The sequence below is a fragment of the Sinohyriopsis cumingii genome, chromosome 3, assembly GCF_028554795.1.
Source record: "Sinohyriopsis cumingii isolate HCF-2022 chromosome 3, ASM2855479v2, whole genome shotgun sequence".
Classification (NCBI taxonomy): domain Eukaryota; kingdom Metazoa; phylum Mollusca; class Bivalvia; order Unionida; family Unionidae; genus Sinohyriopsis; species Sinohyriopsis cumingii.
Genome location: NC_142963.1, coordinates 106,847,859 through 106,862,445, shown reverse-complemented (window position 1 = coordinate 106,862,445; position 14,587 = coordinate 106,847,859). Strand labels below are relative to the sequence as shown.

The 14,587-nt window shown below is 34.2% G+C and overlaps 1 protein-coding gene and 1 long non-coding RNA gene across 2 annotated transcripts in view; one reads left to right on the top strand and one right to left on the bottom strand.

Annotated features, from left to right (window-relative positions):
• The window catches only part of LOC149803490 (uncharacterized), a 38,856-nt gene extending 31,769 nt beyond the window's left edge, over positions 1-7,087 (bottom strand). The window contains exon 1 of the long non-coding RNA XR_016420224.1: positions 6,864-7,087. This is a non-coding gene — a long non-coding RNA (uncharacterized LOC149803490). The remainder of the gene's footprint in view (positions 1-6,863) is intronic.
• Positions 1-14,587, top strand: part of LOC149803489 (regulator of G protein signaling 6-like) — a 101,059-nt gene that overhangs the window by 35,675 nt on the left and 50,797 nt on the right. The window contains exons 5-6 of the mRNA XM_089953213.1: positions 1,152-1,216; positions 11,459-11,535. Coding sequence (XP_089809339.1) covers positions 1,152-1,216; positions 11,459-11,535 — 142 coding nt within the window. The remainder of the gene's footprint in view (positions 1-1,151; positions 1,217-11,458; positions 11,536-14,587) is intronic.

Below are 14,587 nucleotides of genomic sequence, written 5' to 3'. Positions count from 1 at the left end.
ACTTTATCTTTCTTTGTAATTGTATTAATTGCTTTGAAAAACACAGACAAGTTAATTGTTTTTATTCATATTTGAGTTTATAAGTCATTTAGTATACACTTACATGAAATGATACCTTATTCTCAATTGGACAATACACTATTTTCTACCTACATGTACATGATTTAGCTTCACTGAGAGGAAAGTTTGAATCTTGTTGGGTCTAAGACATCTTTCCAGGCAATATCCAGATTCTGTTTAAGAATACAACCTTGTTTTAGGTATGGGATCTATAGCTTTTGCAGGATTCTCTTGAAAAACATGACATTAAGGTAATACATGTACCTTTGCTTATCAGGGGTTAACTTCACAGTATTGTCCATCTTCTATTTCCCAGTTGTACTGACAGTGTGTTAGGAGAGTCATTTATCCTTCCTTGAGAATGCAGTCATATTGCCCCTTGAATGGTCACTTAGATTGGGGTTGGATTTTCTAGCATTTACTCCTCTTACTACATATTCTCTTAATTAATTGTAATCAGGTAATAGATTCAATGGAGAAAGGAAATTTTATTGCAAAATAATTTCTCCAAGATTACTTACCTAGTTACGGTTCACGTCCTTCTACCCCACCTGAGAAATGCATGCATTCTCATTGATGTTTTGCTTAAGCTTACATTAAAAAAAATCCAGTAAAAGGGTAGTGGTGTAGGGTTAATTATTTAGTATCCCAGAAGATTTATTTTCCTTAAATACTATTTTTGGAAAGTTGATATGATATGAAACTAGGGAGACTAAGTGGCTTCTTCTCCGACCGGGCCACTTTGGAAGGTAGGGGATGTTATTTGCCTAACATTAGTGTGATCGGGTAAGTATTTATAGAGAAACAAAATTAATGATGAAATTTTATTTTAATGCATATTTTATATTCGTAACATCCAGACTCTCGTTAGATAGATTTGGGCCTTGTTAAGGGGACATGAAGATGCCCACATCTACTGGTGGAAAACTGTACACAGCAAAGATATTAACTGACTTTGCATGACAAGCTTTATTTTGTCTTTGAAGCTGTATTGCTAGGATATTTTTAAAATTTTCTTCCAGGAGAAAGATTGCACATACATTTTTACTAGAAGAATTTGACAATACAGCAAAAAAATTATTCTTTTTCAGTCATCTATCTTCTCAAGCGCAGCATGCGAAACAAACAGAAACATGCACTAGAAGACTTTGAAGAAGTAAGTTAGTGTTTTTTTTTATATAAATGACATTATTTTCCATTATCATCTTACATCTTAGTATGATGAACAAAACAATGGAATAAAGAAATCTATAGTATCATAATTTTTGTTATCATCTTTGAATGGTAATGGGTGGTATATAAGTATTTAATTGAAATATTTGTCAATTGTAAATTTTGAAATTTGCACTGTTTTAAAATTTTCACAAATTTAGCATGGAAACTAAAATGTAAAATTTTTTTTACATGGAATGACTAAGTTGCAGAAGGAACATTAAGTGACTTGTCAACTTAAGTGAATTCTATTTGGCGAACATTTTGAGTGAATGAAAATATTTTGCATGGTAAGGATTGTGTTGTAGGATGTAGTACATTAAGAGATTTATTAATTCTTGAAATTTAATTTTGGTGAACATCTTGCATAAATAAAACTCATGGATGAAATGTTATGATTTAAAATACTCTTTCCAACAAGCATGAATTGCAGTCAAACCTGTTATGAAGAATCACCTCAGGGACGTGAGAAAAATGCCCTGTTAAGACAGGTCAGGTCACATGTCCAGCTACCACTATCACTTTTATGATTGTGGCGACAAAAAAACATGTCATGCTGGAAAGGGTGGGGGTGGGGGCAATCTTTGAAATATTTGCTCTTGTCCATACAGTATGACTGAAACATATGAGAAAAGCAAAGTCAACTTTGCCTCTTGATGAATTAGCACCTTCCCCCTTCCCTCTTTATTTCCCTAATTGAAGCCATTAATATTTTGTTTCAAATAGTGTATTGTATGTGGTTGTAAGTTGTATAAGTTAGATATTTGGTATCAAAGATTAGAAATGTGCATAAAAAGCAATATTTTTAGGCGAATTTTTTAAAGTTTTTGTGCCTTCAGATATATACTTTATTACAGTTTTGCTGCCAACAGTGTGAAATTCCACCAAGTGAGTGAAATAAAAAGTAAAGGCTGTTCCTTTATTTCACCTCTAAAGATAGTGGGATGTGCTGATTTGCCCTTGAGAAGTATTTGTACCCTATTTGGGGAACATCATTTACCTAATTTGGTGGTGACTGTCTCTAATGCTGTTAATAAATATTATGCAGCAGATTTGTATTGTAAGATAGAAAGTTTCTGATATTTTCATTCTAAATAAAGCCCAACAGCATAAATGAGTTTTTGGGTATTGTAATACTATTTAACTTGCAGAGTCATGAAACAACAGTTGATGGCTAACTTTTTACCATTACAAAATTTGAACATTACTCTAAAGCTGTACCGATTAATTGGCCATACTCATAATCGGGTCAATTATTGGAACAATCAGTATAATCGGTATTGGCAGAAATAATCAGTGCCGATGTAAACAAATTTCCAAAATATAAATTTAATCATAACATTCATCTTGACATGGCTTGAATTTTAATCAGAATTAAATAGTGGAAATTAAGGAATAAACATTTGATTTGGGGGTTAATTGAAAGACAGTATATTCTTAAAAGTAAATACTTTTTAACACGCTTGCTGTAAACTACCACTGATTGTCTGCTCACAACAAATTATCATTACCATACATGCACTCATCCCAATCACAGCAGCCAGTGAGGCCTCGTGTGGCTGTTGAACTTCCAGCATCCACATTACATGGATGGTCCTGGCTTTTAAAAAGTTGTCGCCAAAAAAAATCACCAATCTCAATATTTTGTTGCCAGTTTTCAAAAAATAAGTAATGAATATTTTTCCAAGTCTGTTAATCTAATGGGCAATGAAAATTGAAGAAGATGGGATAGTTATTACTTTATTGACAACAAACAATACAGCCATAATATTACAAAATAAATCATTACATGACTGTTTTTGCACTACTTCCATGGTCTTTGCATTGCACATCACCATTAGTGCATAGGTCTAACTGTTGTCACCTGAAATAAATGCATTATCAAATGTAAAATATCTACTTTCCTACAGTCTCTCTTTCTTTAATTGAAACATCAGGTATTAAGCAAATCTACATTATGTATATTATTTTCCAAATAATAGTTTTGTAAGAAAATTTATTTAGATAATGCCATTTTAATACTAAAATCCAATGATTGTACTTTGCAAGGTAAGATAAGTAATGTATAATGCAACCATCGATTTCACGCATTCAGGAATTAACCGCCGTTCCTCTTTTATGGATAGCTTCACAAAGTACATCTCCATCAACCAGGAATTCAGAAATTTATTTTTGCGGCGATTTACATACTTTGATTGTTAGTGAATTGCTTCCTAACTCCCAGGAATGATCACTGAATGCTGTAGATGTTTTCTCGACAAGCAAATTATGATCTCCATTCCCACCAATGAAACTTACATGAGTCAACTTGACCTGGCATTACTGTACTGTATATATAAGCATTGATTACCATCATTAAATTAAAAGAAGAAATGAAGAAACATATCACAGAGCATATGTGCCCCCAAAAAAACTAATTCGGAATAAATATGTTATTTAGTAAAGAGCTTTATTTGCATATATGAGTTAACAATAAGAAATAAGGTGGGATATAAAATGTGGGAAATAGTTATCACATGTATGGTAGCTTGAGACACATTTGAACTGTTAACATAAATCTGCACCCATTTTAGGCATTGTTAGTTATAACAAAAATAGGGCATGGTTTACTTGTCAGTAAAATGCTAGTGCTTTCACTAACTGTAGAACAGGCAGTTTCTTGTAATAATCGGTATTGGCCATTTTAATCATTGGCTATACATGGTATCGGCATAATCGGCAAAAAGTTACATCGGCACAGCTTTACATTACTCCTATTTTGCTGTCACTTTGCCCCATTTAGACAGGAAGAAGTCACTTTGCCTGAAATGCCAAGTCTATCATATCCCCTGGATAAATATGGAGATTCACTTCAATTCTTTACTTTTTCTCAAACTGTTCAGCGTATGATGGGAAGAGGTATCTTTCTTGTTGTTTGGGATTTGTTTTAGAAGCTAGCATAAACTCAGTAGGTGAATGCTTAATGTAACCTTATATGTACAATAGCTGGGCTCATGTTAAACTGTACCCTTAAATATGTATGTCTTAGGTTGTTGATTGCTTAATAGAGATGACCTTAATAGCAGGTACATGTATGACTATAAAAACTTGGGAGTATACAGAACTTACCAACAACTTTAGTTGGAATTAGTACATGGAAAACTTAATCTTTGTTTACAATAGAAATACAATGATACCATTTTCTAGCTACTGTACAGTATATCGCTATCACAGGCACTGGGGGACAGGTTGGTCAACTCTATTTAACTGAATTATAGGAGTTGTTTCCCTTTACAGTTCTACTAATGTGTGCTTGATTTACATCAATGTAAAGCATCTAATATTTAAGTAAATTTATTGTACTTAATCCGCTGGTACTGGATTGTGTTAAGTGTTTAGGCTCGAATAAACAGTAACACAGAAAGAGTAAAAATGAAAAAAGGAGAAGAACTTATAGTTTCAGGAATTAAATCCAAAAATAATCTAAGAATAATCCATGAATTAAACTGCAAAAGTCCTTGTAATAAATGTTCTAATAATTTCAAGTTCGAATCCTGATGGAAAATCCAAGATGGATGATGGTGACGTATGCTGTATTCAGTACTGTGCTTATCTACATTTCCTTGTAGAAATGCAAATAATGGCACTCTGGTGTTGGAAATCCAAATTAAATTTGCAAGCAATGTCTTTCCAAAATTTCTGTGTGAGCACTCCTCAAAATATTTCCAGAAAAAAAAGAATTAATCCTTTTGAAATCCAACTGATCTGAAGAAAATTAGAACTATAAATCTGGCTACAACAAAATAACTTGACATCAGTGTAAAAAGCCCAAAACTGAGAAATCTCTCTCAAAGCATCTCTATTAAAACTAACAAATGTGTGTAATGTAAAAACTGGAATTGCAAAATCAAAAGGGGGAGGTCATGTGATTGTGTTTATGTCACGTACACCGAAAATGACCCTGATGACAACCAATTATTTTACTCCAAGAAATAAAAAAATAAAAAATTTGTTTACATCTTAAATCATGTAGTTCCATCATGACCTTGGAAACAACCAATCATTTTAAAATAAAATAGAACTTGTTTATGAAAGTAGCTACAAGTTCTGAAACAAGGTCAGAATTTAGATCAACACCTGGTGTTTATAAACTAACAATCAAGGTCAAACAATTTTCTGAAAAAGTGTCATCTGTAGTGAATAAATTTACATTATAATAGCATATAATAGAATAAAAAATTTAAAACTGACAAACAATTAAATTAAAATAAATATGAATTAAATCAGATATATGTAACAATTGCATAACCTATTGACTTCCACTTTTGTGTGCCAGAGAGGAAGGGGAGTGGGTTGCTCATATTTTATTAGCAATTGTGCACACATTGTATCTGTACATCATTGGTAACTATAATAGGTTGATAAAAGAGGGGTTAGTTGACCTCTACATTTTTTATTTATTATGTTACGTAGTTAGGGAAAGAGTCATCATGGAAGGCAGCTGCTAGGCATTTAAGTAAAAATTTTAAACAAAGTTTGAGTCATATTTTTATGTTCAAATACCATCTATGGGTCAGTACTGGAGAATTAAGTTTGCTTATGATGTATTATATGCTTGATAGATTTTCTTTATTTAAGTACTGTGTACAAAAATAGGTAAATGGAACAATGGTTGCAATGCAGTTCATATGATCTGAGTATTTAATCCTTAAGTGTCTGCGGTCACTAGAGCTGAAGTCAAGACAGTCAGGAGACAGTGATAACATTTAGAATATTCCACTAATATTTAGGTAATATTTTTGAGTTAACAGTAAAACTTAGTGAACAGCATTTGTTTTACTTTGGTCACATTTATGTGTTGGATATATTTCAATGTGTAACATATTTGAAATGAGATGTTATCCAGAAAGGAGGAGTGCCAGGGGAAAGAAAAAAAATTGGTATTCCATCTTAAAGTAATTAGCCCCAGAGAAAATGTTAGCCTTTTTATGGCTTTAAGATTTTCCTTGTTTCTTTGCAATTAGTGACTATGAATTATTTGCCATTGTAACTGTATATTACCTCTCCATGAATATAGAAGAGACATATATCATTATCTTTTTCCATCCGTCCTTTAATAACTTAGTTAAGTGTTGTGTTTAGGTCAGAGAGCTGATGTGGCTCAGCTGGTAGAGCATCTGCCTCATAATCCAAGGTTCTTGGGCCTTTTATCCAGCCAGGCTGGTCTAGGTCAGCCGCCTCATTGTGGCACTTAACTCCCATTTCCTCTGCATGATATAGCCAATAAAGTAGTGAAGGTGATGTCAAAAACCAACCAGTCAGCCATTGTTTAGCAGAGAGTTGTGCATTTTTTAAAGAGATTTTATAGCAAATTAAATACTGGTTCCTGTCTGCCAAATTTAGTTCACCGTGACTTAAATTTCACACTTCTCTGACTTGTGTTAAGTTTTGTGTTTCAGGTAGTTTAATGGTATTAAACAGCAAATGCATGCGGTTGTGTGCTTGTGAATACAGTACGGTTCTCTGATTGATTATATTTAGATCTGTTTGAAATGTGCATTAGACTGCAGGATCATACAGAAGGGGTGTTGTGGAAGATGAACGATACTTACATTTGGCAAAATATGAATAAGTCATGATATTGTATAGCAATCCTTAGCACTACAGGAATTCAATATACAGTAGTTCATATACATCATTATGATTGCCCCTTAGTTCAGGTACAAGATTTGTTAAAGGCAGGATAATGAAGAATACACAATCAAGCACAGAAAACTTTAAATGACTTTTTCACATCTGTGCAATGGACTTAGCATTCCCCAATCATATAGCTAAGCTACACTATACAAGTTTGAAATGTCATATCAGAACAAATACTTTTAGTTTTTATCTTTACTGATTATAGACAGAGGAACTTATGTGATGGCATGTTGTCAATCATCTATTATCTATCTGTTTATCATCTGTGTGTTACCACAAATTTGTTATTGATGCTCCTGATACTACCTGGAAGATAGCCATTAAACTTTGCACACAGATAGACTCTGGTACATACAAGTGTGCAAAGTTTAATGGCTATCTTGGACCTAAATAAAAATTGTGCTTTTCAGATATCCAGTATGGCCACAAAGGCAGGCATTTGGAAACTCTTATTATCACTATTCCTTCTGAATGGGTGTCGTGTCAAAATTGGGTTTAGAGTAAAAGACTTCGTATGATGTTTTTCTGGTCCTAATGAAAATTGATCCAAACTTACATCCAATGTGGCTGCTGTGATGGTCATATCATTATGTTTTCATGTTTTCACTAGGAGTCTTCTTATATGTAAAGTTGGTCCTAAATTAAAGTCTTGCCACTGGACATCAAATATAGTCACATTTTTGTCCATCTTGAATATAGTTTTTGCTGGTGCTGAATGAATAATTTTATATAATGTAGTATCAGTCCCTTTGAGGGCCTCTTGTTTATGTCAAATATGTCTGTATATTACTGTTACAAGAAATATTGTTGTAATTAGGAATCATTGTACATGTCATCTTTGCCATCCCAGGGTTGTTGATCCACATTGTTTCACAAATAATAGTTATGGAATAATGTGCATCAACTACATATAGCAAGCAGTAATAGACATGTATATCTTTAGGACTGTAGAGACCACAAACAAGCTTGTGTACATGAATGATATTTCAGGTACAGTAAATAGAGCTGACAGTTTGCCACTATGTATGTTGTGGGAGTTAATTATATTTCCTTATAGTTCATTTCCTCCCTTCTTGAAGTAACCACTTGAAATCTGACTCTTAATATTACTCGTAAATAAAGCATTTTTTGATTGCAGAACTGAGAGTGCCCGGTATCTCATGTTAGTACAATAGTCTGCAAATTATCAAGGACCAGTTTCTGAATCCTTTGTTAAGACACTATCTTTATTGAATAATTTGGTTTACAGCCAATCTAAAATAATCAGTGTGATACATGGCCTGTGCAGTCAACCTGAGTTGTTTAAAAGAGCAGATGTAGAAAAAAATATAGAAAATTGAGTCAACAGTAAATTCACTGGTAGACTTACCAGGTACTTTCACAAATGCTAATAATATACAAAGGCTTTATTAATATATACCATCAGAAGACAAAAACGAAGGTTACGGTCCTTTATCAGTGAATTTGAGGTCTCATAATATGCAGAGAGATGTTTAGAAAAGACCAGTTGTGAAATCTTAATGGCTAGCCAGAAATTGAAGCATGTGACTGTTGACATTTCTGTGAGAAAAATCTATGTATGATATTAACAATAACTTTATGACTTTTTAGAAATAAAATACACTCTAATTTGCTTTGATTTAAGCCTTCAGTTTTTGTCATCTTCTAACACTAGTTCCTTACATCAGTAGATTTCTGTTCAAGATATCAAAGACAACTAAATTATTAGGCTTAGTGACCTAAAATTTAAAATGGCCATTCAGATTTTGAAGTAGATTGCCATGTCTGTGATTACTAAGATTCGATAGGTACTCAGAGCACTGTACGCAGATCAACACATGTACATACTGCTATAGTGTAGTATAAAAAGATCACATGTTGGGCACTGAGATAATTCTAACTGGTATCTTGAGTGGATGTAATGCATAGGTTTGACTGTGTTCTGGATTTACACCGAAAAGAAAATTACATTTGAATCAGTAACAATGCTGAACTTGTCTAAATGTCTGGTTTTGTAATATTAATTTAATGGTGTTTGCAATAAAAACATTAAGTATACTTTTCAGTATGAGTGCATATTTATAAAAACACTTAAATAAAGGGGAGCCCTGAGTGGTCTAAAGCACTCTCTGTTACGGATCACTACCATCTCACCTCTGTCTGTACGGGTTCGAGTCTGGGGCTTGGCCAATGTGGGTAGGTGAGAAAGCTTGCCATTAGCTTCTCGTGGGTCAGTGGTTCTTTCCGTGGTTTTCTCTGTTCTTCCTCCGCCATTTACACTTGCTGCCATGTATAGCCTATCTTGTGCTGAAAATTGGTGTTAAACCCTACAACAACAACAGCAACTTAAATAAAAATGCTGATCTTGGGCTGAAGGTATTTTCTTATCATGTTTTAATTATGTGTCACTTTTTTATAAGCAGCATGTTAAGTATCTTTGTTTCTGTCCATCCATCATTCTGTCCATTGTCACACTTTCATTTCAGGGCCCCGAGTGGTCTAAAGCGCCCACCGTTATGGATCACTGCCATCTCACCTCTGTCTGCGTGTGTTTGAGTCTCAGGCTCGGCCAATGTGGATATGTGAGAAAGCTTGCCGGTAGCTTCTTGTGGGTCGGTGGTTCTTTCCAGGGTTTTCCTGGGTTCTTCCTCCACCACTAATACTGGCCGCCATGTATAGCCTATCTTGTGCTGAAAATGGCATTAAACCCTATAACAACATCAACAACAACACACTTTCATTTCTGCTTTTTAACTTTAAAGTCATTTGAGATTATAGATAAAACATGTGCATTATCTTTAGATGGTGTATTGCTTACCTCATTAGGCATCCAATCTTCAAGGTCATGGTCATTTTTCTTTCTGTGCTATAACTTTTGAGCCGTTTGAGATTTATGAATAAAACATGGTATATTTTTACATAATTATTAGAAGGAGTGTTGTGTACATTGGGGTTTATTTTCAAGAGCAGTGTCAAAACTAAATATTTTAAGTTCCCTGATCCTTTTGTTTCCTCTCTAGAACTTGCAAGCTATTTAAGAATAATGGACGAAACTTGGTTTATTTATACATTATCATTATAAAGTGTGTACTGAACCACAGTGGGGTTCCTTTCTTCAGGATCAGTGTCAGGTAAATATCATAAAGTTTCCATCTCTTTTCATTTTGCTATATAACATTCCATTTGCTGGAGATTAAGGGATAAAACATGGTATAATTATACATCCTCACTGGAAAGTGTGATGCTTACAACATTGGGATTTAGATCATCAAGGTCAAGGTTATGATTTAATATTTTGAGATTTCCAATACACTTTACATTCCAGTCAACAAATTCAGAGGTATTAGAGATTTAAGAGGTGAAATTTGTAATACTAATATATCATCATTCGAAGGGGTGTTGTGTCTGTATTGAAGATCAAGTTTTGATGTCAGTATTTTAAGTTTTCCATCACATTTTCCTTTGCATTTTATAACTTTGGAGTCCTTTCATCTTGAAACTTGGTATACTTATTCATTTTCATAAGAAATTTCTGATGTATAACATTGGTTGTCATGTATCCTCAGGTATTTTTAACTCCAACGGTCCTAGACCAGAAGAGCTTATGTCCAACTTCCATCTCCCTAACTACATGGAGGATTGCCATGAAACTTCCCAATCTTCCCAAGATCTAGCTGGTCCATACTGATTATAATCTGGCTTACACAGCCGATTGAACAGCTTGTTATTGCTGCTTCTAAATGGATGATGATATCAGTATGTGGTTTTCATGAAAAGACTTCTTATTGTATCTAGCTGATCTTAAAATGGTGCCAGTCAGACATCCAGCATGACCACCACGGCAGTCATCTTGAAAATATATCATTTTTGATCTTTAATCTAAATAGAAAGTCATATGGACATGGGTTTTTGCTGTTCAACTTACAAGAAACTTAAGATAAATGAATGAAACTTAATACAAATGTATATTGTCATTTGATATGTTGCATATGTTGTGGTCCTATCTTCAAGGACAAGGTGACAGTTAATATTTTACAGTTTTGTTTCTACTTTATATTTTAAAAGCTGTTTTGCATTTGTGAGATGAATCATTGTACACTTTTTCTTTGTTTGATGGCATTGCATATTAACAGTCATAGCTTTATCATCAAGGTCAAGGTCGCTAATAAAATTCTTCCCCATTTCTGCACATTTACTCTAATGCCAATTGAGACAGAGATGTACGACTTTGCTACTTTCCACACCATTCAAGTTACTTTACTCTGTCTCATGGTTCACAGCCAGATTTCATCACTGTATAGTTTTGGTAACCTCACCAGAATATTTGGGGAAGAAAAGTAGTTGACTGTTCTTGCTCCATATTAAAATCTGGAGCTGATCTTAAGTCCTATATGGGCTACTGTATGAATTGCATCAGTGTATATATTTATAGTTGGATTTATGGACATATGTTTGTATATATTCATGTCTGTTTCATTCACTTATGCATTCATTCATTTATTTACAGGCCATGCTTAACAAACTTCTGAAATTCTTGAGTGATGAAACAGAATTCCTGCGTGATCAGGCTAAAGAACAAGTGAAGTGAGTTTAATTTGGTTAAATATAAGCAGGTTTGAATAAAATATCTAAATTCTAAGAAATAGCAATTTTTACACTTTAATATTTACAGTTATGTCATTATCTTCTATTCATTTTGTTTTTAATGTTTGTTGTTGTTTTGGGGTTCAGTGCCATTTTTCAGCACAATATAGGCTATACATGGCAACCAGTATAAATGGTGGAGGAAGAACCCGGGAGAACCACTGACCCACGAGAAGCTACTGCCAAGCTCTCTCACATATCCACATTGGCCAAACCTGAGACTCGAACCCACACAGACAGAGGTGAGATGGCAGTGATCTGTAATGGTGAGCACTGTAGAACACTAGGTCACTCAGGGCTCCTGTTTTTATTATTAGTCTCAGACATGTCAGAAAAAGTTTCATCATTGTCTTTTTTGTTTAGTATTTTATGGCATGCATGTAGGTTATTTAGTGCTGAGGCAATTGGAGTAAAGGGCCTGTCCCAATAACACTCAGTGGCAGTTGACACAGGATGATCTGACGGTAAAATTCAAACCTGCATCATTTTGATCATGAATGTGGTACACTAACCATTGCACCACTACAGCTCCTTGTGTCAATGACATTCAGATTTAAACTGAGATCTTGTCTTAATGGAGATCTGACAGGCAGTCGTATATTGTTTGTGATATTTGTAGTTCCCAGTCTGTTTATATTTAGTAGCCTATCAGATAAAACGTTGCATTTTGTTTTTGGGAGAGTTATCATTGGTAATTATATATTCCAAAGTTTCTTTGTTACAACTGTAAACTGTAAGTTGATTGGTAAACAACATGGCCTTGTATTGGTGCCTGTTAAATGTTCATATTAAAAAGGTAAATCTTGATTTTAGTCAGATTGTATCATTGATAAAGAGGTTTACTTTATCATTTGTGATGTGACAAGATATTTTGGAGTAATGATTGTGTACTATATGGGTTTTCATCTACCTAGTGCATGATAGAAGTGCCTGGTAATAAGTAATTTTGGCACTTTCTTAAAATGAAAAATTATGGGAAAGTATATTCCTCCTGCAGGAAATATGAAAGTATTTTCTACTATCAGTGCCTACCATAATACTTAAGAAACTACAATTTATTCTCATCATGTTTGCCCCCGAGTGGCCGAGTGGTCTAAAGCGCTCTTCGTTACGGATCACTGCCATCTCACCTATGTCTGCGGCGGTTCGAGTCTAAGATTCAGCCAATGTGGGCATGTGAGAAAGCTTGCCAGTAGCTTCTCGTGGGTTGGTGGTTCTTTCCGGGGTTTTCCGGGTTCTTCCTCCACCATTAATACTGGCCGCCATGTATAGCCCTATCGTGCTGAAAAATGGCGTTAAACCCCACAACAACAACAACAACTCATCATGTTTGCTGTGGAGTGGAAGAATAAAATAATTTGTTGTACCCTTCTTCAGAAAGTAGGTAGTATGTAGAAATTAGTTAATCTGCCTATCCATGCATCCATCTGTTGTCTTGTATACTTGAAGCTAAGCTTGCAACATGTCTGCTTCTTGTGCAAAAAATATATTGCAGTTCTATATTGTGACTTGCATTTCAAGGTAAACTGCTTAAAAAGTATGTCTTGTTTCTATTTCTAATACTTATTCACCTGTTGCATCCAAACTTGCAGTGTAGTTTCAGATTGAGATGAAATTGTGCACCAAAACTATTTCATTGTGGCATGACATACTTTTTATGAGTTTTTTCAATAAGTTTCAACATCAAGTTTTAGCAACTCTAGTTTTTGCCATGCATATGCTATGCAGCAAGACATTGACATTTCTTTTGTGACAGTCACTGCCTTCTTGGTTGCATTTTGATTTTTCTCTCAGATTCTTGTATGTATATTCATACGATTAGATTGATACATTAAGTATAATTAATGCTTTTTCATAACTTTTCAAAGTGGGTCACAGTGACTAGTTGTTTATGCTTCAGTAATTAGGACCCATCATTGAGATGCATTAACCAGCAGTGTCTTAGAACCCTTTGACACGATTTAGTATCATTTGGTATAATAGTTGATCAGTGATATATGACCACATGCAGTGTTTTATCTACAAATGGCTTTATGTAAGTCATATGACTCATCAAAGCAAAAAACAGTGAGTCAGAATCCAAACCTATGAGTCTTATTCAAACCAGTGATCAGTTTTCAGTAGTTTAAAACAAAATAATCATATTGTTTAAATACACACCGAAAATATTAGTTATGTAATGTGACTAAAGCCAATAAGGCAGTTCCCTTGCCAGATACATCTGAACATTATATATTTGTTAAAAATCATTTTGATGGTTGAATGTCATCAGAAATAATCTGAGCAAATATGGCAAGGCGTTTTTTGTTGGCTATGTCAGTGCCTCCATCTGCTATTGCTGTCACAAATGACGAATTTTGCAGGTCACGTACAAGACTATCCTTAACAGTGTTTGACAGGCTCTCCAGTAACTCTGAACAGGTAGTAGCCGAGTCATACTGATTGGCAGAATTCTTCAAAATGACATATGTCATCAATTTCTTAAGCTGCCAAGTTGTGTATTAAATTAAGAAAAGATTTGAATGTATAAAAAAGGATGTCTTCCACACTCAGCCAATGAACACACTTAAGTAGTACTTTCACTGCTATGTCTTATTTGGAAGAAATTATGTTTTTGCAAACCTGCATTAAAATCTGCCTGGTGTTGTGGACCTTCAATCAGCAGTTTGAGTTCTGGCAGCCCAGCATGCCTTGCCAGTGTACTGTTCTGAAAGTTATTGTTTTTTGCAAACTTTTCATCATGGAGGTTTTTTTTAAACTGCCATACATATATGGCAAAACTTAAAGGTGTCTTCACTGTCACATTCTTCACTCGATTTAACTTCTTTTTTTAAAATGTAGCCAGCTGTGTTGTCAATCATTGCTGCACAGAATACATTTTATCTTGTGAGCAATCATTACCTCATCTTTGGATTATGAAGGCTCCACTGGTTCAATAACAATACGATTATCATCAGTCAGTAACAAATGTAGTCCAAAAGCTAATTTCATT